We start from the raw sequence: 22,269 nt of genomic DNA, 5'->3' as shown, positions 1-22,269 counted from the left end.
CTGCGAGCGGCTGCAGCCCATGGGGCCAGGCTGGGTGGTCGTGGTGGTTCCAGCATTTCTGGGACAAGTTTCACTGCTGCTGCTCTCCCCTCCGTGCCCCAGGCTGTGGGGACACCTCCATCGCTGATCTGCTCCTGCCTGGCTAGCAGCCTCCTGCCTTTTGTGTCTGCTGGCATGATCCTGCTCCCAGGCTGCTCTCCTCGTGTCCCAGCCCATCAGTGGGCAGCTCCTGCAGTGAAGTGTTGCATGACTTGGCCAAGCATGTGAGGATCTGCCCAGTGGAAATTTTGCTGTTGACTCCAGCAGCAGCAAGATCGGAGCCTGGATTTACAGTCCTGAGGGTCTCCAGTGAGCCTGTCTTTTTTCCTCTCCCTTGGCTTTGTTCTCACTCATTTCCTCACTTGGTTGCAGGGAAATAATATTCTAACTTCTTTTACTTGATGAACCTTCCCTTCTCCTGCCCAGCTCGCAGCTGCCCGGCACAGCAGCGGTGCCCATGGGGTGGGGGCAGTGAGGCTGTGGCGGTGCCCCGGGAGCAGAGCGGGTGGCCATGTGCGGGGCTGGTCCCTGGCCGGCTGAGACCTCACCAGGGAGGGCCGGGGGCACGCAGAGCACAGGGAGGAGACCTCTCCCCGCCTCCTTCCCACCCCTGCTTGCCCCTGGACTTTGGTGCCTGGCCCCACAGGCTCCTCGCAGGATGTGGGCTGGGACAGGTGCCTGGGCAGGGTCTGGCTTCCCCTGGGCCGTGGGTAGGTGTGAGGTGGGCTCACGGGCAGCGTCCCTGTGTGTGGCACGGAAGCCCCATGCTGCTGTGGGCAACGGGACCCTGCCTGGCGGACGCCTGCCTGAGGTGCCTGTGTTGGACAACCCCAGCAGCCGTGCTGGTGCTGCCCTGCTCTTTCCTGCAGCAGGGCCAGAGCCCTCCATTGGCTTGTCCAAGGCAACCTGGCGAAGCCTGTTCCTTGGGCTTCATCAGGTCTGGCTCTGGCTCTGAGGACAGGCCTCGCAAGCACGAGGGAGGCTCCATCGTCGCTCCTGCCCCCAAATGGATCTGCATTTTCCCGTTGAATGGCTCGGCAGTGAGGCCTTTTCTTTGGGCTCAGAGGTTTGAGCCGTACTGGCGGAAGGCAGGACCTGGCCTGGTGCAGCCGCTAACGCACACGTGTGTCCCCACAGCTGCAGCCGGAGCAGCTGGACTGCGGAGCAGCGCACCTGCAGCACCCGCTGGCCATTGTGAACCCCATCACCGCCACCCCCGTGTTCACCTACAACGGCCTCACCGCGGTGGCGGTCGCCAGCGTCAATAACTACACCGTGGTGTTCCTGGGCACCGCCAGCGGAGGACTCCTGAAGGCAAGTGCAGGGTGCAGAGGCCGGGGGGACGGGGAGGGCCAGGGGCTGCCCCTGCCGATGTCCGTTGTTGGGTTTATCTAACACCTGCCTTCGTTTGGTGATAAAGAAGTAATTGGACGCTGCTGTGATCAGTACGGCGATATATGCTGCCTGGGGACTGGTGGCTGTTAATGACGGTTCTGCAAGCAGGATGTACTTGATGAAACCTGTGCTAGAAATGTTATTGTGCAGCATTTAATTATTAGCAGCTCTTCTAATAAATTCTCCCCATGAGCTGATGGCTTTTGAAGGCTCCATATAGACAGGGGAATCACTGAGCAATACTTTGCCAGTGCTGAGTCCAAAGCAGGTGTGAATCCAGGCATCTGATGGAGCTGAAGTATCTATTTTAAACAATGTGCCAAAGGCAGTGCAGAGCAAAGCAATGCCTGGAGCCAAGATGCAAGGCCGAGGTTTCAGTAACTTTAGCGCTTGAGGTCTGCCAAAGAAACTTTTGATTCCAGCCAGACTCAACAGTTTGGTGTATTCTGAGTGTCAAAAGTCCATAGAGAGAGGGGAGAGAAAGCCCTGGAGGAGAGAGATGGCTGATATCTGCTTTGTCTCAGCCTGGAGTAAGTAGTGCATAATATGGAATATTGGATCAAAATGCTTGGAGAAAAGAAAACTGATCCCATCTCTTCCCTTGCTTCCAAGTGCTCCCGGCAGAAACGTGGGAACAATCACAAAGCAACTTGCTGCTTTGATTTTTGCCTGAAGGGGCAAGTAATTCAGGAGGGTGGGAGGCGGCTGGCATCCTCGCCAGGTGCACTGCGCCGGGAGAGAGGCACATACCACACGCAGAGCTGCCCGTGTTCACACAGTATTAACAGCTCTGCTTCCATTACCATTTCAGAGAAAGCAGCCTTATCTACTGAACCTCCATTAGGGAGAGGCTCCTGGCTACCCTTCGCTGGGATAATTTGCTCAGATAGCTCTAATCTAATTCTACAACACAGCTGCATAACCAGAAGCCCTTTTACCTTCGGGGCTCCTTGTTATTTGGCACGGGATACAAGATACTTTGCGTGAGTTATCATTCAGATTTGCCTGAGAAAAGACAGCAAAGGGGCAGAAATAGTGCTCAACCGGCTCCTGCCAGCAGCAATTATGGCTGCCAGGGTATGGGGAATTAATCAGGTAGGCTGCAGACGGGCATCTCACGAGGGCCATTAACTGTGCCACATCCAGCAAAGTCATTAAAGGAAAAGCAGTGCTTGGAAGGCAGCGGCCGGCGTAAAGGTGTGGCAGGGTGTCCCATCCCTGAAGGAGGCGTGGGTGCAGCAGGGCTTGGCGTTCTGGCAAGCCACCCTGTCTCGAGTTATGAGTCTGTAGAAAGTGGTGCTGTGGTGGGATCACAGAACTCCAGCCACCCCGGCTGCAGCCACAAGCTGGGGACATGGTGTGGGCTGTCTGTGCTCTCACCTGTTCCCCCTGCTCTCATTAGCACCCGTGCAGCCCAGCTGGGGTGGTGGATGCATGTGCTTGGACAGACGGGCGTCCCCCGGCACGTCACTGGCCCAGCTCCAGTGGGAGGACCGGTGCTCTCTACACTGCTGCTGGGGCTCTCCTGGGGCTGTGCAGCTCCGTGTGGATCCGGGGGAAGTGTCCAGGTGGTCCGGGAGGCAGAGGGACCTAGGGACAGCACCTGGGAACAGCCAGGGGTTAGAGGAGAGCTCAGCAAGAAGAGAGAGAGAATCGCTGCAAAACTGAGGTGGAGGTCTCAGGGCTTGGTTCTTGCGTGTTGTGGGTGATCTCAGGCAAATTATTTATCTTCTGGATAGCCAGGTTTTAAAATAGGGATAATGATCATTCTCTTTTTCTACACAGCTGCTTGCAGTGCCTGCATACAGCTTCTAGCACAGGGAAGCCCTGTGCATTGAGATTGTGTTAGCTATCTTACTAGGACATGTTGGTGCAGCTCTAATATAAGAATTAATTAATCCTGTGTTAATTAATTAATCTACACTTTAGAGAGAACAAGCACGCTTGGTCCTTACAATTATTGCCTCCCTTTGCTAGTAAAGAGGTAGGAATTTTCCTCTCTCCCTTTCTGTTTTAAGCTGAAAAGTGACTGTCACGCAAAATTGTGTAGCTCTATTGTTATTTCCTCTCAGCAATGCCACATTTAATTTGCTGAGTTTTCAAGTCAAATGCCAAGACATTCTGGGATCTGAAAGGCAGGCTGATGCTTTGCAGCCTCTTCCATCACTGCCAGCGGTTCAGCTGGTGATTCATGAGGCAAGGTAGGATTCAGTTCTCTTGCTGCAGCTGCTGTGGTCTCCTGGTGTTAGCAGGGATAAAAGCTTCTTCTGGCCGGGAATGACAACACTTATTTTTCAAATATACAGGGAGACGGGGATGCCATGTTATACAACCACGTTGCTGATTTTTGCTGTTTTTCATTAAACGTTGGAAATAAATGTTCTTTGTAACAAAAATGCACATATGTATGTAATGAGGGCTGAAGGCTGATGCCACTTACATCAGGGTACAGCGAGAGCAGCACGGCTGTGGCGCGCTGGCGTTTCACCGACACGGGAACCGTCATGCAGCCATGTAGCCAAGCTGTGCAGTGGGTAGAGCCTTAGGGTAGAAGTTTTCCAGGCAGTCTCTTAAATAGAGGGCTTTAGACGGAGAGACCAAGGGGTGTGAGGTTTGCTCATCATGAGGTATTGCTCCTGGCTGTGGCATGGGCTTTCTGGACCATGTAGCGGCTTCCCTGTGCCACAGAGCTGGCTTTGCTATAAAGCTCTACATGTGCAGATTATAAAGCATTTAGAGATTTGCAGCACTCAAAAATGTGGAACGCCTTTAGATGCCATTTTGGTTCTTGTTTATAACTGAGGAAAAGTAACCTCCCTGTAGTGTTTGAAAAATGGTCTCAGTGAGTGGCTTCTTCTCACTACAGATTAACCTGGATAGCGCCATGAAGGTTGTCAGCAGGAGATCCATTTCGGTGGCTTACGGAGAGCCTGTCCACCCCATCATGCAGTTCGATCCTTCTGATTCCACCTTCCTCTATCTGATGACGTCCTATCAGGTGAGATCTGCAGTTCTTAGGAAAATCGTCCACTGAGCAAAGTGTGTTTCACCTAGCCTTTAGCATTAAGCTGAGAGCAAGAAGGAAATAAACAAACAATAAAATTTGCTGTAATGTTAATGGACAGAGCAAAGAAGCCGAGAGCTTTGGCCGGTGTCGAGGAACATCTTGGACCTATCTGGGGCTGTGCCTGCTCCCCCGGCCCGGGCAGCAGTCTGCCGGCGGGCAGCTCGTCAGGAGCCCTCCGGCTTCCCCGTGCCTCCCGCCCGCCATTCTGAGCAGCGGCTGTTTTGGGCCTCTGTGGCCTCAAGCTGGGCAGTGGGCTGCAGTTGAGTTATGGTGTGCCAGCCTTATTTTTAGAGCAATATGAATTTAAATGCACACAACCTTTTTCCCTGCCGTGCAATGGTTTGCTGGAGTCTGGGGCAGGCAAGATTCCCATTATCCGCATTGGCTTTCCTGTCTTTGTGGTGGCAAAATGAAAGGAAGAGTAAAAGATATCAAAACTGATCTCGCTTATGGGAGTGTGGAAATAAGCAGAGGCTGTTGCTTTATAGAAAACCGAAAATTATGGCAGATGGTCTTTGAGAAGGCTTTTAGGAGACCCTACAAACAAAAAGTTTGCCTGTCAGGAAGGAGCCATAGGGGCGGCTTCTGCGTTCCACGTGGCCTCGCTGGAGGGAGAGCTGGGATGGGGGGGGGGGTCTTCAGAGACCGCAGCAGGTAGAAACAGACAGTCTCATCTCCATCAAGTGAGCAGAGGAGGAAGATGAGAGCTGAGCGCTACAGGCTCTGGTGGTTTGTCCTGAATTACATTTTAATCTGTCAAAACAGATGCACAGCCACAAATGTTATATGTTACATTTATATTTTCCAAGCCCTAATTCCCTGCAGATTGGTCATTATCATTTCACAGAACACTCCCAGGATGCTTCTTCAGCTGATATTTCAGACTTTCTCTTCTCAGCTCTCAGGCTGTGCTGTGGTCCTTATTCATGGCTTGATAAAACACCGAGTGCAGCACATTTGATGCTCTCGTCTGCCCATTCCTTTCCCAGTAAACCAGATGAATTCATTTGTCATCGGTGCAATGAGTACTCGGGGGCAGCCGAGTGCAGCAGGGCTGGGGAGCAGCAAACAGCCACAGGCGACGTGGGGCTCGGGTGCAGGAGCCACCAGCTGGGCTGCGCTGCTCTGGTGGAGCCTGGGGCTGCTGGAACCTCCTGTTGTTGGCCCCTGCATTACCAAACTACTCAGTTTTCCCTCCCAGATGTTCAGAAATTGAGAGAAGAAAAAGCAGAAACCAACGCATGCATGCTTTACCTCAAACCCCCAGCAGTACTGTGATTTCTTTAGAAATTAAGGTTTCCAAAATGGTGTCGCTTTCTGGTCATTTTGTGAACAGCCAGGTACCATTCGGCTCTGTTGAGAGGAGCTTTCTGCAGGCATGAGGGAGCTTTTCGCAGTCAGGGACAAGCTGCGAGACTAGCCCAAACCATCTCCATCTGAGTGACGGGTGAGGTGGATACACATCCAGGTTGAGTGTTTCTCTGGCATTTTAAAACATTTGGATGTAATCGTGTTGTTGTTGTGCAGATGACGCGAGTGAAGGTGGCTGTCTGCAACCAGTATTCAACATGTGCAGAGTGCCTGGCTGCAGCCGACGCTTACTGCGGGTGGTGCACGATGGAGACTAGGTAGGACTTGTGTCCTGGTGTGATTCGGCATGGGCTTTGGCCCTCAAGCCCAGCCAGGGATTTTTGGTGCTTTCTGTATTTCCACTGAGTCACACTACCTCTAGCCTTTGTCCATTCCTCACAAAAGACATGCTTTTAAAAACAATTGCGTATGGTCTCAAACTGTTGGGATGCACTTTTGAGCCAGCATTTAACTGTAGCAGCATTGTTATGCTGCAGTCAGTTGCCAGTGCAAAGAATATCTTGCAGGCATCCAACCATGGAAATCCAAGCGCCAACACCCTGCTAAAGAATGTCTTTACCCCTGCAATTATTATTTATGAGTTGGAGACGATCAACATTCAAATAGGAGTTTGCAAAATTAGACTCCATATTTACAAACTGAAGATGTCAGACAAAATGTCACCTTTTCCTCCCGTGTTGTGGATTGAGCGTGGCCTGCTCTTGCTTACCCTAAAATGCAATGCCCCATTGGTGCTGCTGGGAGCACAAGCAACCAGACTGTTCAAACACAGCAGCAAAGCTTTAGGCTTAACTGAGTGGATGGGGGAAAAAGATGTAGACATGGGATTTTTCTCAGGCTCTTTCATCACAGGGATGTCAACGTTTTTATCAACTGTTTTGAAAATAATCAACCACAAATTGTTTGCATGTGCGCTACAGGTGTTCTCTGCAGCAAGAGTGTACGAACTTCACAGAGGCCAATTTCTGGGCGAGTGCAAGTGAAGGAGTGCAGCAGTGCCCTTCCATGACCATCTTGGAGCCTGAGATTAATATTGACAAAGAGAAACCGGTACGTTTGATGTCAATACTAAATTAATAGTATGTGGCATTACACAGAGTCATTACCTGCTCTCAGGGCTGACAGACACCTGCGTGCCCCGGTGCAGCACCGCTCTGTGCAGTTCTGAGGTGGGCTAAAGCAGGTTTTTGTATGCACATGGCTTTTTAGAGTTCAAAATGTGCAATACGAAAGAAAACAGCTATCTGTGGACTTGTTTCGGAGTTGCTAAACTATGCAAACCTTGTAAAACACTGACAAATTCTAAATATGATTTTCTAAGCTAATAACTGATTTTTTTCCCCAATTATAGGCCCTGATAATACAAATAAATGGGACTATTCCAAACCTAAATGGAACAAACATTTCATGCGATTATGGAAATAATATCCACACGGTAGCGAGAGTTGCGGGAGATTATGCAAACCAATTTATTTATTGCAGTTTACTTCCACGTGAGAAATATCCAGCATTTCCAGACGACCAAGGTATGTGGCGGGAAATAAGCTCAGTTCATTCTAGGCACTTTTACAGAAATAGTCTTTCATAGGCTTTTTTATCGCAGTTGTATGTGCATATAATGCATAGGGGAAAAGAGACACAAGCTGCTTCTGTTTCACAGGGCACATGACTTTAAAGCGTGGGTGTTCCACCATCTTAACATGAATTGACAGTATGTCATATCTATCAATTTTTGTTCTAACAGCAGAATTTAAAAGCCCATTCCTGTGCTTATTTTATTAAGTTTTATCTCATTAAAGCTTCTGTTTTAGATTCAATAAGCACTAAAACAAAAAAGGTTTAGCCCTGTGGAAATAATATGGCTACTTATATTGATACTTTCAATTGCTTTTGCTTAATCTCACTTCGAAACATACAGTGCTCTTCAGGAGAAGTTCTGGAAGAAGAGCAAATGCGTACCTAAAGACAGCTCAGAAACTCTACTCCCATTTATGCAACCAAAAAGCAGACTGAGATCTTCCAGTATTCCCCCTGGTTTTAGATGCATCCAGAACGTGATGCCCATCTTGAGGTTACGTAGAGCAGTGCTCCAGAGGAGATGGGCACCTGCAGCTGTGGTTGAAGTCAGATGAGCCTTGCACTCCGGCTTCCAGAGCTCGATGTTGGGTACAGCCCCATTTCGATGCCCCTCTGAGAGGTTTGGTGCTTCCTACCAGAATTCAGTGCTTGTTAAATTTTTATCTTTCAAGCCTGGAGTGAATGCTCTATTGAAGATGATTGACTTCAGTAGGAGAAGAATTAGCTAGTCCTTTTGAAAATCCCATTTTTCATAGGCAAGTTTATAAAGCTGCATTGTTTTTCTCCATAGCTATCCAAAGAATGGAAGATTATTAACTGTTCTGTATTGTTGGTTACGGCAATGTCGAAATGAATTTCTGGAATCCAATGCACTGATTTATTGTACATATTCTGAAAGAGACATTGTCTCTTGTCCCTCTGCTTATATGGCAAAATTGGGAAAGAAAAAAAAAAAAGGCAATTTTTCTGGGGGGAGGGGGGACCTAGCATAGCAGAACTGTGTAGCCAAAAAAGGGATTTCCACTCACTCTATGGGTTTGTTGTCATGGGGAAAGTGAGCGGGGTTTTAAAACATGTTAACTAACATGTTTTAATTACCACATTTTTAAAAAAATACGATTTAACACCTACTGTTAGAGAAGACAATAATTAACTCTGCTAATTAACACTTGCACAACACACTGGAATTTTCTGCTGAAAGTCGCAATGTTCTTTTGGTGAGGGAGATGTAAAGCATTGATTTAAGAGGGAAGAACTTGAAGTCAGAGGGCACAAGATGAATAGTCCAAGCTCTGAAATCCAGCTCAGAGGAAACCCTAGAGAAAACAAATCAGATTTAGCCGTTGTTTTCCCAAGGGTCTGTCTTGTCTTCTAAAAGCGAGCACGAATGAGTGAGGCTCTTGCAATCCAGTATTCTTTGGCTTGATTCTCTCAGACCACGTGATTGTTGAAACTGCTCTCCGGGTCAACAGCAAAAATATTATCCGGGCCAATTTCACCATCTATGATTGCAAAAGAACTGGAAACATTTACCCAAAGAGAGCGTAAGTGATCTGGGTTTGCATGTGGTGGAGCTGCCTGGTGCCACGGTGGGGAGGGCGGTGGCTGGGTGCGGGCAGGATGGCGACAGCTCTGCTGTGCCTGTGTCTTCTGCTCCTGTGCACCATGCAAATGGGCAAATCTGACGATATGAGGCCAGAAAGGTGTGCAGAGGCTGGTGAAGGCCCCCCCGCCCAGGGTTAATTGAGCGAGCACAGCCCCTGCCAGCGGGACGCTGGGGGGCCTGGGCAGGATTTGGCAGGAATGCGGCTGCTGCGCTGCCAGGGATTTACAAAGAAGGGTCCTAGCGGCATCTTAAGCCATCTGGACATGTTGGCTTTTTTAAACAGCAATAATATTTTTATTTAAAACTTGTTCTGTTAACCCTCAGGCAGCCGAACTGGCCTCCCTCGCGATGCCTGTGGGGTTGCTGAGGCCCGTGTCCACTCCCTGCTCCCGTGGGTTACTCATGGCACAGTGGTGGGCGATGGAGATGTCGCCGGGGGCTCGGCCGGAGCATGAGGGCAGCACTGGGCCGTGGGGAGGGGGCTGCCAGCCGTGGGGATGTCCTGGCGCCTGCCCCCTGACCGTGCTCCTGTTGGAAGAGCGTCACGGCGCAGCCTGCCATGGTGATCCCCCGGTCCTGCCCACTGGGGGTCCAACAGCATGCACGGCACGACTGGGAACTGCAAGCCCACCTGGTGACGGGATGAAAGCATTTCTGGCTGCACAGGGGGAGACCAGAGCTGGTGGCTCCAAGCCTGTCCGTGGCCTGCAGCCAGGGTGGTCGCACTGCAGGCAGTGACACTTGGGTGCTCCCTGTGGGGAGCGCTGGGGACGGGCAGCTCTGTGTGTCCCCAGTGAGCTCCAGAGAAAGGAGGAGAGAAAATGCCAGTGCCTGCGATAAATGTTTTTTTCCTAGCCACATCAAAGACTGAACACAATGTGTGAAGATTTAGTGTGTGACTCTGATTTGGCTCCGCTGAGCAGCCTGAAATCTACTGTTCTCATTGCACCTTTGGTGTTTCAGGTGCACCAGCTGCCTCTCAACCAAGTGGAAGTGTTACTGGTGCCCCTCCAAGTACATGTGTGTCTCCAACCGCTCAGAGTGTGAGGACGCACTGCAGATGAAGGTAAGACCCATCAGATGTTGCTGTTTTATGAGAGCTCCTATACTGCCGTGCTGTTGCTGTCACCGTCTTTCTCCCAGGCGACGCAGGTCGATGGCCTCCGTTTTGCTCGCTGTGGTGTGGGGCAGCCCCAGGGACCAATCCTCTCTGTGTCCCTGATGCGTCCTGGGGTGCAGACCCACCTCGTCCCCAGGGCGCCTGGCAGGGGGGTGGCGAGGGCAGCTCCGATCGAAGCCTTGCTGCCCCGTGCTGTGCTGGCCGTGCTGCCGGGCACGGGGACAATGGCAAGGGCGCTCGCAGCCTCACCGCGTGGTCCCCGGGCTGAGACACACTTCATGTAGCACGTGCAAGCACGCTGCAGTGTTCAGACTGCCACGCAGTGCATTTTGATCCCCTTTTAAAGGCAGGGGAGCAGAAGTTAGAGGAGGTGAATGGCCTCCTGTGAGAAAAGGGGCCTGGGGCAGGCTGTGAGTGCTGGCTGCACCTGTGAGACGTCGCACGGCCCCATGGGGGGACCGGTCCTCGTGGGCTCCCTGGGCACCAGCCTCAGCATGGTCTCTACCCGCTCCTTGCTGGCCACAGCAGCACAGTCATGGCTTGTCCCAGGCTGCTGGTGTTGAGGAGGGGGACGTGCGGGGTGGGTCAGCTGCAGCTGAGCTGTGTCGAGCTGTGCTGCGCTGTGCCACGCTGTGCCGTGCCGAGCCGTGCCGAGCTCTGCTGTGCTGTGCCGTGCCGTGCCGAGCTGAACTGTGTGTCCTCCTGGCTCCCCAGCCACCGGCCCAGAGACCTGTGCATGTGTGCCAGCGGCTAACAGTCTGGCGAGGGCATTCAAGCTCCCTCAGAGGCTTCAGCAGCCTCTGCCCTTTGGTTCTTTATCACCACTGAAGTCTGGAGTAATGCTGCTAGTTCTCTACATCCTGGGATGCCTGGGTTTGAGTAATAAATGTATCAGTACTTTACAATTCAGTTAGCTTTGACTCGGCTGTTGTGGTATGTTAATAATTTGCTAGAGCACCACTGGCGGTACTCATCTGAAGGAGAAAATCACCCCTTTCCAAATTATGGTTTTTAATAACCCAGAGGCTTGGTGTGTTCCTGCTTCTGAAATTTAAATTGAAGTTAATTTAAATAAAATTGGCTTTTTAGCAATCAATCTGCTGTAGATGTAAGCCAAGCTTTTGCACTGTAAATTGAATATTCCTTTGGCACTGGTTTGCTGAGCCTCATCTAAACTCTTCCAGAGGCTCTCCGAGCTCATTGCCGTGAGGAGTTTGGCCCCGTGTCAGACCCTGGAGCCAGCCCTTTGCACCCTCTCCCCTTTGGCAGGAAGCGGGTAGGATGCTCCAAGTGCCTGGGACGGGGCAGGCAGATACGGTCAACACATGGCAACTCTGTACAGTATTGTCTGCTGTGAGAACAATATGAAATGTTTCCTGCCACTGGTGGGTCACAGCTGTTTGATTGTTCCTTGGGAATGCAGGACATATTTCTTCTGCTTTGTGAATTGTTTCTGAATGGATTGTGCTTTCTTGTGAATATCTTAACTGTTCATAATGAACGGTTTAATAAAGTACCCTTTGCTTAGCAAATTTCCCAAGCTCCATAAAATACCTGGCATTTTATCTTGCTGTATGGATGGGAGCTGAGCAGTTGAAAATCTTCGCCATTCAGTGCTCAGCACATGGGGCGGATGCACAGACGCTGCATGGTGCCGCTCGGTCCCGTGCCCAGACACGGGCAGCTGTGAGCGGGCTCCAGGGGCCGCTGCCGGCTCCGTGCGGGGCAGGGGTCCTTGTGCACAGCCTCGCTCCGGGACACTTCGGCTGTGGGTCAGGGGCAGTGGGGAGGGGCAGCCAGCTATGGAGGTGGCCGAGGACCGCAGAGTGATCAGTGTTTTTTGTCGTGTCTGGTGCACAGGACGGTTCTCATTAGACCTAAAGGAAGAGCTGGGGCTGTCTGTTAGAGGACTGCTAAAGAAGGCCCTGTGTTACTGGATTGACTTTTTGCTTTCCTTGTCAAATCACTGCGTAACCTGCAATGTTACTGGGAAATGCAAAAACTGCCTGAAATAATTTGTGCCCTTTCACATAAGTGCAGACGCTTCTTGAAGCGTGACGGGGCAAGCGGCTATGCAGCGAAGCAAGAAGTGTTTGCCGCAGCACAGCCCCGGCGTCCCGGCCAGGCAGGGGATCCCGCGGGTGCTGGCACGGCTGCACCTCGCCTGCCTGGCACCAGTTCCATGCCCCCAGGCCGTGCAGACGGGATGGGACAGCATGGCATGGTGTAGCCACCTCTCCTCCCAGGGCAGCTGTCTCGCCAGGGCACAGGGCTGCGGGCAGGGGTCTGGAGCGGCCGTGCGTGCCCAGAGCACGGAGCCTTCCCTCGTGCGCCCGTCAGCTCGCGCACTGGGAAGAGCAGCGGGCGAGAGCCCGAGGCACCTTCGTGGTGAGGGCAGCTGCGGCTGACCTTCCTCATTTGCCTCTGGTGCCTTGCTCCAGAGCTACAGTTTGGCTGGATGTCGCAGCCAGTTTAGGCACATCCCCCTTTTATCTCTGTGCTCTTCCTGAGCACTGTCCCCACCGACTGCAGGGAGCAGCCTGCAGGGTAAGGTGCTCTGTAGCCCTGGAAACAGGGCTCCTCGAGCTGCAGTCTGAGCTGTTGGCAAATAAACCATTGCTCGTGTGGTTGCACCTGAAAACCGGTCCACCGGGAAGCAAGCATCATACTGACTTCATCCGCAGCATTTTAAGCACTCAGACCCTTCGCCCTGATCCAGACATGAACGATACAGTCAGCTGGAAAGCTCTATTTCTAGCTGCTGATGAACAGCAGGAGAAGGGACTGCAAGACGACGAGTTAATCAGTCCTCTAAAGTGTATTTATCTAGCAAGCTATGTGACATGCAAGGACACACCAGGCCATAGGAGCATTAGCATGAATTTCCAGTGGTAGCCCCACTGGTTTTATTTTAACTCTTTTGATTCTCCTTGAGGCAGCTTGGGACTGAAATCTCTCTCCATTGCTTTGCTCTGTTGTTTTACTTCTCTTATCATGTGCATCTCTGTTACTTAATCTCCTTGTTTAGGCAGCACCAACTGTGCTTGGTTAAGATGAGCGTCATGATAAGAAACGAATCGTGTTTTCCACAGTCAAACAAGCACTTTCAGACAGTTCCCTGGTAGCTCCACCGCTCACTGCGGGGAGGGCAGGGGAGGAACCTCCTGTCCATTGCATGCCTGGCACCAGGGATGCTCTGCCATGCATCTTGGCGCCAGGCTCTTGCCTCTCTGCACACATCAGGAGCAGCAGCAGCCTCAGTGGGGCAGCCTCTAGTGCAAGCAAAGAGGAAATCTTGCCTGCTGAAAATTATTCTGTGTAATAGGCCAAATATTTTGTTGTCTTTTACCCCAATGGCTCCACTGTCAAAGACATTAATCTGGATATACCCTGGGGCAGTGGAGAATCTAGCTTAATTTTTGCTGTAGTTTTGCAGTGTAATTTACATCTCATGAGAGAACAGGATGGGCTTGTCGTAGAATTGAATTCTGAGTCAGCTCCAGTATCTGAGCCATCAATTTAAAGTGAGAACAAAAGTAGGGGGACAGATGACCTTTCAAAATTATTTTTCAGCTTCATTTAGGCTTTTCATTTCAGCTGTCCTCCTGCTGCAGTCCCCTTCCTGAAGGCCCCTACAGCTTGCTATACCCTTTCCTCTGCGTGCACATGCACAAACCCCCACACTTCTGAAATAACAGCGTGCAGGAGGGAGACCTCTGGAAAGGGAAATCTCTGCAGGGGCTTGCAGAAATGAGACATATTTCTGCAAGCATATGAGTGTTGCAGCATATGAGACATCGGCGTCATGCCAGCAGATCTGCCCTTGTAGGCTGCAGTGCACCCTTTTAGTGTCACTCCAGCCCCAGCTTCTAACACTTGTGTGTGTGTAAAAAGGGAGCTGCCCAGACTGGCAGCTGTGAAGCACGTGCAGGTCTGTGTTTTGGCGGGGAGTACATCTACTCCAGTGCAGAAGGATGAGAGGTCCAGGAGTGACAGCTCCTCTGGGGCCCCTGATGCCCCTGTGCTGGCAGAGGCCCCCTGGCAGGAGCAAGGGGGAATTCCTGAACTCCTGCTCCTCTCCTCCCGCCTGCGCTGCCAGCCCATGACTGTGGCTGAGCCATCCTGGAGAGGTTGGCTGGGCTGGCAGATGGGCAGCTTTTAAGGCTGGACATAAAGCTGGTGGCTCAGGGAGGAAGTTTCCGTGTGTGGCTACTGGTCCCTGTGTCATGGTGCCATTGTGGTATTTCACTGTTTTGGGTTGCACTGTCATCTGTCTTTAAAGATTTAGTGAAATTAATTTTATCAGGGGTCCTGACACTTTTTCTTGCCTTGTCACTGCAGATGCTCAACATGCATTCTGCTAACATCTCTTTTTTTTTTTTTTCTTGTTTTGTACGTAACAGAAGAAAATTGACTGTCCACGGATTGTACCTGTCTCTTTGGACCCAATGCCCACAGGAACTTCTCAGGACATTACGATCTCACTGGCTAATGCAACTTTCTCGAAGGTAAATGAGTTTCTTGAGAGAATGGAAAGGTTCAGATGAGCTCACATGGTGATCCAGAAATGAAAGTGCAAAGATAAAGCCCAGAGCAGTGGGCAGGATGCCCTGTGCTGGCTAAGCAATTGGTGGGAATACAGCAAGGAAACATGTTGTAACTTAACTTCTGGTGGTCACTGCGGAGTTCTTTTTTTGTGAAAAAGTCCTTTTCCATGCAGTTTTCTGGCATGGGAATTGTAATAGGGTGAAAAGTGGGAGTGGACATTTAATGCTGTTTTCTGAGATGTTTCACACCATGAGAATCCAGAGGAATTTGAGCTTCCCTAGAAGCTGGGCACTGGGAAAATATGTGACTAAGCTCTGGTATTTGTAGAAGATTGCTCTGTATCATCTGGGACAAGTCTTTTTTAGGGCCTGTGGGACACGTTTGCAGCATCTCTATGGAGGGTGCCCATACACTGGGCAGCCAGGTAACTCCTCTCTGAGAGATGAAAGGGTTTGGAACTGCGGGTGCAGCTGTGAGGCTCGCCTCTCTGGGGGCAGCAGGAGGGCGCAGCCAGGCGCTGTGTTAGCACGGCTGCTGCAGACCTTGCCCCTTCGGCACACCACGAATGAGCTCTTCCCTGCCCTGGCTTGGGCTGCCGTTTCCTGCACAAGGTCCGGCCTTTGTAAACACGAATGTGTTCCTCTGCAATCAGCAAAAAAGGGCGAGAAATCCTTCTTCCTCTGAGGATGCTGGAGGTGGCTAGAGAGGAAGCAATACCACATGTAACCTGATAGGAAATGAAGTCAGCAGGAAAGGGGCTGAGGCTCCTCTGTCCCCAGGGGCAGCTGGTGAGGCTCCGTCTTCCTCCTGCCACCATCTGCAAGGCTATCCCAGGGTGCTGGCAGGGATCCCTTCCCTGTTGCCCTCCGCATGTGGGATCCTGAGTGCTGCCAGGGCTGGGACATCGGGGATGTCCGCTGGGGCTGCTGCATGGCCGGAGAGGCACCAATTGCCTGCGCGCATGCATCTCCCCGAAGGAGATGCCTGTTCCCCTCCTGATGCTGTGGGTGTGCTCACTGAGCCAGTAGCTCCCTGCCAGGAGTCTGGTGCTGTCTTTCATGTCTTTTATCAGATCCATCCACTTTCAAAGAGTATTTAGACCTCAGTAGTGATGGAGCATCGGCCTGCTTGGAGATAGGAGTTTTTCCTGCAGTATGAGGACACAACAGCAACTGCGGGCAGGATACCATCGCTTGTGTTATCAGTAAAGCAGAATGGAAAAATCTGCCTTTGAACATACTCCCAGCTAGGTCCTCATTTGAATTAGAGATTTGCTTGGTGCAGTTGTTGGGAGGAGAAGAAAGACGGTTTTGAGCTCAAATCACTGACTGGTGTTCAGTCTGGCATGCGCAAGGCTGCTTGGGACACACTGGCTCTTGGAGCACGCTGCAGCTCGAGCTCTGAATGCCCCAGCAGGGGTTATGGGAACGTAGCCTGGCCAGGCTCATCTCGTGTGCTGCACTTGCCATGGGGCCCTGTCTGCGGGAGCAGCCGCCCCACGCCTGGCCATGATGCTTCACAGCAGCAAACGGGGTGAGAGCCAGGGGCAGAGCGGCTCCATGCACCATGCTCAGCCTGCAGCCAATGTGCCTGCTGCTGTGTAACGCAGCAGGATTCATCGGGCACAAGCCCCAGGCCTGTTTGCAGTGTTGGGTTTTGATCTCTCTGACCTTCAAACACAGCCCAGGCATTTGTGGCAGAAGCAAGGTAAGGCACAGCACTTGTTGCAACCATCGGTTTTGATGGAGAACTGCAAAAAAAAACCGATTGCGGCTCTTCAGCCCTTTGTTTTCCTCCCCCCCAGGAGACAGCCCTGGAGTGCCATTTTGGGACAGACAGGACGTTCGAAGCCCGCTGGGTGAACTCCTCCGCTGTGGAGTGCGTCCACGTGCTGGTGAGTCGGGGGTGCAGCTGCCAGCCCCTGCTGTGCTGAGGGGCAGGACTGGAGGGCAGCAAGGGTCTTGCCCCCGAGCCCCCCACCCGGCAGCTGGGACCCTTCTTCCCCCCTCCCATCCTCCACTGCCAGCTGAAAAAAGCACAAACCAGGCTAACTTCCCCAACAAGAGGCTCTTTGCGCTTGCCGATGGCTGGAAGGGCGTTCACAGGTCGACGATGCTGTGTCTCGTGGATTATCTGCAGCAGCTTCAGTCCGTGCTCCACTGGGGTTTTGGGAAGGAGCTGCCTGTTTTACCTTTTTAAATGGGTTGAGTTCAGTAAAACAGACAGAAAAAAATTTGGCCACCTTCCAGTGTTGCTAATTCTGTTGCTCTATGTCCGAAATAGGATTTGGTCTGAGAAAATGCTCAGGCACTTACCAAAGAACGGTGTGCAGTTTTTGGAGGACAAAGTACACTTCGGAAATGCAGCAAACATTCGGGCTCCCACCTATGGGAATATTTAGAGTAGAGGCTGGAGAGGAGGCCTTCCCCATCCCGTCACCTGCAAAACCCTGTATTGTGGCTCAGCACTTGGCCAGGCTTTTAATTTTCCTGTCCGTTTCTACTAAAAATATCAGCAAACCAGAGCTCTGCTCTCACCACTGTGTGTACTGTGCCTGTTTGCCTTTTGTTGAGACCTCAGCAAACAATTAAGACAGAAAATACCCCTGCCTTTCTTTCTCAGCTACAGATGAGACTGTCCTGTACTGAGAAGAAGTGGTAAGAGGAGCATCAAGAGGAGCGTTAGTCAGTTTAGTGTGCGTATGTAACCTCGTATTTTACTAAATGTCCTCAGTTTTTGTTTATTTGTGTTTTCCTGCAGCTCCACACATCAGAAAAAAGCCATCTCTTCCCAGTAAACCTTCAGCTGAAGGACAGACCAGACAGATTTATCGACAGTCCAGAGATGATGACAGGTCTGAGTTGAAAATATTTTTATTCTGCTCTCATCCGGTCAGCTTGAATGATTCTAAAATCCTGGCAAAGTTTACGGGTTCAGGAGAGAGATTGCGGCTCAGATGGGCACAGCCCTTTTCTTTCTCTCAGGCACATGCAGAAATTGTATTTACCCAGCCTCGCGTGCATGCAGACGTATGCAGAAACCAGGCAGACTCGCACCCGCAGACATCTACTTTACACCCAGGAAAACTCAAGCCCTGTCCTTGAGAGTGTTTCTGGCCTGCCGGCTCTCGGTCCCGGCAGCGCAGGGGGTTGTCCCGGGTCAGCAGAGGAATGCTTCCCAAGGAGATAAGGGGCGGGAAAGGGCCCTGCCGTGCGCTGTCCCAGGAGCATGGTATCCAGGTTCCTCATGCTGTAAAAATCGAGCATTTTTTTTTGTCCTGTGCTGAGAAAGAATAAAACGTGTAAACACATTTCACCCCTGGCCCGCTCTCTGTCTCTGGGAAGAATGCTTGGATTCTTAAAAAAGCCCATGCTACATCAGCAAATTAAGTGAGGAAAGCAAAAAGTCAGATGAAAAGCGCACCCAAACAAGGCATTTAGATAGGACAAGCCCAGCCCAGGCAGCAGAGCCAGTGCTTGCACAACAGCCTCCTCCCCCTGCCTGGTCTGGGCTCAGTGCTTCACCTAACTACATGCTACAGCTGCTTGCAGCGTCTCTGGGCTCCTTTCCCTCTCACCAGTGTCAGTAATTTTGGTAGAAGGAACTGATCTACACTAGATGCAAAGGAGAGCTAGTTCCTTAAATGTGAGATTATCTTTGGAGGATAGCTGTAGTATGTGGAGGGACATTAACGCCATCAGTCACTGACCCAGGTTAAAAACGTTTCCTGGTATTAAATCCCAGCATGTAAAGGAGACGCATCTTGCAAAGCACTCCACATGGGTGGAGTAATTTTTGAAACACATGCATAGGCCAAGCATGAGCCATTATTTCCTTGCAGAAAGGAGAGGGTATCAGTGTTTTTAAGGTACAGAGGTAACCCGGGAAGAGGGGTAGGACATTTGAGGTAAGATCATGTTGATTGCAACAGAAGATTCTTAATTCTAAACATGAGCATTACTGGGAGCTTGGAAGACAGTGCAGAGTGTGAAATCCACATCTCCTCCTGCAGGAAAAAGATTTGACTTCTGTGGCCCGTGTTTACTCAGTTTGAATTTGCCAGAATATTTTGAGATCCTGTGGGAGTGCTACAGCTTTCTGGCTCCTCCTTGCCTTGAGCAGATTGGTGCAGTTGAATTAGGGAGGCTTACTTGCTAGCAGAGACAAAGAGCTGCTTGGCCAATTATAAATGTGTATATCTTTTATTCTGTCCTTAATGGAATTACTGTTATTTTCCAGTATTTCCCAATATTTATTAGCTTTTCTTGTAAACTGTGTTTCGGTAGATCACTGAAGGAATCACAGCTCATTGCTGTTGGGTGGAAAGCCAACACATGTAACTCACTGGTAGACACAAAACGCAGTGAAGTAAGCTCAGTTTTTTTGTGGAGCATGGCAGAGTTCCTCAGTGCCAGTGACGCTTTGTTAGGATGAGACAGACAGACCGTTGAAGGCTGAGGGACTCGTTAGTTGTTTATGAAGCACTTTGAGATCCTCCTGTGAACAAAGTGTCAAACGTGACTGTTTCTTTATTTTATGTTCTCCTGCAAACTCTCCTCTGGGGAAAAGGGTGTGAAAGCAACGTTTCCTGAATGTTTCTGGCTGTTTATCTCAGCGGATGCCCACACTCCAGTGGCAGCAGGCTTTGGGCTGGAAAGGAAATGTAACCTAGGGCACCAGCTAATGAAGAGGTGAAAGCCTTGTAGGAAAATGATTTGGAAGCTGAGCTGAGCAGATCTGAAGGGAGAAATTGATGAAGAGAGCCCGTGGTCACCAGGGGGAAGGAAAGGGAATGTAAACATTGTACAAAGCATTGTAACAATCACATTTGTGTCCCAGAGTATGGAAGCAATGTGATTGCTTTGCTAACAGGATGAAGCCAGCTTTGCCAAGCAGCTTCCCATGTGGATGCTGAGAATTGGAAACATGTAGCACAAATTGACAAAAGGTTCCGAGTTTGGGTGGTGTTTGTTTTTCAAGGGGGGAAAAAAAAGAGGAAAAGAAAGTGCTAAATTATATTGCAGTGAGAAAAAGCACCCAGTCCTTCTGGGAAATCTTCAGGATAGCAGCCAAACACTGCCTCATCTTTGCTGAACATACAAGCGCTTCTGCTATTCCACTGGATTTGGGCTGTTACTTGGATTAATATAGCCATGGGGGGTGTGTGTTAGACTGCCTAAATCTAAGCGAAGCTATGGAAGTGTCTGGCCCAGGAGCTCACTTTTCTGTTGTCTCTTGTGGTCTAGTGGAGGTGTACAACTGTGGGACTGGAAGCGCTGACTGCTCGCAGTGCCTGGGCAGAGAGGACCTGGGACACCGCTGTGTCTGGAGCGAGAGCAGCTCCAGCTGCAGGCTGAGCACCGAGTCCCCCCAGATCTCAGACATGTGCCCAGCTCCCGAGATTAAGAAGGTGAGACTCGAATGCAGTGTGGAGGGCGGGTGTGGCAGGGCAGGCAGTGGCTGTGCTGTCCCAGGCCAGGGGACAGACGAGGAGCCATTCTGTATCCCTGACAAAAGGCAAGGTCAAGACCAGTGCTGAATTATTCACTGACTTTTTGTGCTGTTAAGTCACCCGAAAGTATATGCCAAAGGCATCTCGCTAGTGACAAGATCCAATCTTCATCATGTTATTGGGAAAAACAACAGCACAATCAAAATGTGCTAGGGGTCCTGGGGTTGATAAAATCAAGAAAGATTTGTAGGAACAGCTGAAGGATTCTTATTAGAAATAGCACTTATTGGTATATAGCTGAAAGGTGAACGTGAGCCCTATCTCCAAACGCATGTGCTCTGCAGTTCTGCTGAGATTAACAGTGGCAGAGGGACCTTTTGGCATTATGCATTTTGAAACAAGTTTTATTTAAATTGCAGTTGAATTAATGTTTGAGGGGGCATTTGGATCTGGAGTTCTGCTTAGATGTATGCTATGAGCCAACAAATTTGTCCCTGATGAGTAGCAAAGAAAGTATATGGAGCAAATCTTAAAACAAGCTCACTGGGAACGGAGACGAGGCTGGAGTGGGAAAACAGCCCTTGCAATTTTTTCAAAATTGGCAAAGATCTGGTGTCTCTGTTCTTCAGGAGGCATGTAGTGATACCTGCTTAAAATCCACACACTGTAACACTATGTGGACGGGCTGCAGGATCCCCACTGTCTGCCTATTCCCTATTACGGGAGAGAGCTGCTCCCCCATGAGCCACTCCTTCCCCAATACATATCAAGTGTTATCTGCACCTTGCCAGAAAATAATGGAAGGAAACCACAGTTCAGGTTGCAGAGCGCCACAGCTCTGTTGCTATTTCCTTAGCAAATAGTAGATGGTAAATCTGAATCCTCTGGTATCTTGGCCATGCTCCAGGTCACAGAACCCCTTTTTTTTTGTTGTTTTTGTCCTGAAAGACCCTGCTCTGTTCAGGACAGCCCTTAAAAATGTGGTGGCAGGGCTGTCTCTTTCCAGTGCGCTGGCATCCTTCCTCTAGGTTTCCGCGTCGCTGGGTTTGTCTCTCGCCACCTCTGTTTGAAGCTGCTGTGTGGAGAGAAGGGATGATGTTTCACCCCAGATGTGCTTGCGGCTGGAGTAACCCCTGGCCAAGCCCCGGCACCAAAGCCAGCCCACGGCGTGACCCCTCGTTTACAAATCTGCAGCGCAGGGCCCCTGGTGCCAGGCATGCCGCAGGGCAGCCGTGGCATGAGCAGCAGGTCCTCCCTCGTGGGAGGCCAAGCGGGACCTCGACACAGGCACAGGGACAGCTCAGGGGCTGAAGCAAGAAGCTTCTGGTGGTTCGCCTCCAACCTCTCCCTTGGTGCCAGCAGATCGAGCCACTGCGCGGGCCGCTGGAGGGGGGCACCCTGCTGACCATCCGAGGGAGGAACCTGGGCCGCCGCTTCAGCGACATCCGCGGCGCTGTCAGGATAGGGAGCGTGCCCTGCGCGCCGCTGCCGCACAGATACGTCGTCTCTGAGGCGTGAGTGTGGGACAAGCTGGGGAGGGGATGGTGTGGGGTGGGATGGGACACGGTGGGCCCTTCACCCTCTCCAGCTGGCCGGCTCCTCACCAACTTTGGGAGGGCTTGGGGCACGGTGCACGAGGCATGGGGCAGGGCGGCAGCCGGGCTGGGAGCAGCCCCCGGCGCCTGCCAGGCCCCGTCTGCAGCCAGGGTTCTGCCTGGCTCTGCTGGGGCGAGGTGGCTTCTGCACCCGTGCCCGCCTGCGAACCCCCCTCCTTCTGGCCTGCAGGATCGTGTGCCAGACCGGAGAGGCTCCGGAGGTGTTTTCTGATGTGGTAACTGTTAACGTCAGCCGGGAAGGAAAGTCCAAGGAGAGATACTCCTACGTGGTGAGTGACTGCCTACTGGATGCTTCTTCGGTGACTCTCATGTTTATGTGCCTCATACCCCTTAAAAAAATCCTAGAGCCCTCAGGCCCCCCGTTGGCTTAGGAAAGAGGATCTATGAGAAAACTTGTCAGAGTCTTTGAAGAGCAGATGAAGTTTTCTCTTACCTTTAGCTACCTGAACAATGTCTAGCAAATGCAAGCTTGAGAGC

General features: G+C 51.1%; 1 protein-coding gene across 1 annotated transcript in view; it reads left to right on the top strand.

The window, feature by feature from the left end:
• Positions 1 to 22,269, top strand: part of PLXND1 (plexin D1) — an 80,890-nt gene that overhangs the window by 17,760 nt on the left and 40,861 nt on the right. The window contains exons 2-14 of the mRNA XM_083795530.1: positions 1,177 to 1,353; positions 4,301 to 4,432; positions 6,029 to 6,129; positions 6,793 to 6,922; positions 7,224 to 7,398; positions 8,886 to 8,994; positions 10,020 to 10,122; positions 14,580 to 14,684; positions 16,529 to 16,618; positions 17,485 to 17,578; positions 19,971 to 20,134; positions 21,539 to 21,690; positions 21,962 to 22,061. Of these exons, the coding sequence (XP_083651656.1) occupies positions 1,177 to 1,353; positions 4,301 to 4,432; positions 6,029 to 6,129; positions 6,793 to 6,922; positions 7,224 to 7,398; positions 8,886 to 8,994; positions 10,020 to 10,122; positions 14,580 to 14,684; positions 16,529 to 16,618; positions 17,485 to 17,578; positions 19,971 to 20,134; positions 21,539 to 21,690; positions 21,962 to 22,061 (1,632 nt within the window). The remainder of the gene's footprint in view (positions 1 to 1,176; positions 1,354 to 4,300; positions 4,433 to 6,028; positions 6,130 to 6,792; positions 6,923 to 7,223; positions 7,399 to 8,885; positions 8,995 to 10,019; positions 10,123 to 14,579; positions 14,685 to 16,528; positions 16,619 to 17,484; positions 17,579 to 19,970; positions 20,135 to 21,538; positions 21,691 to 21,961; positions 22,062 to 22,269) is intronic.

The sequence above is a fragment of the Anser anser genome, assembly GCF_964211835.1.
Source record: "Anser anser genome assembly, chromosome: 12".
NCBI classification, from domain to species: Eukaryota; Metazoa; Chordata; class Aves; order Anseriformes; family Anatidae; genus Anser; species Anser anser.
This window is presented reverse-complemented; position numbering and strand designations above follow the sequence as displayed.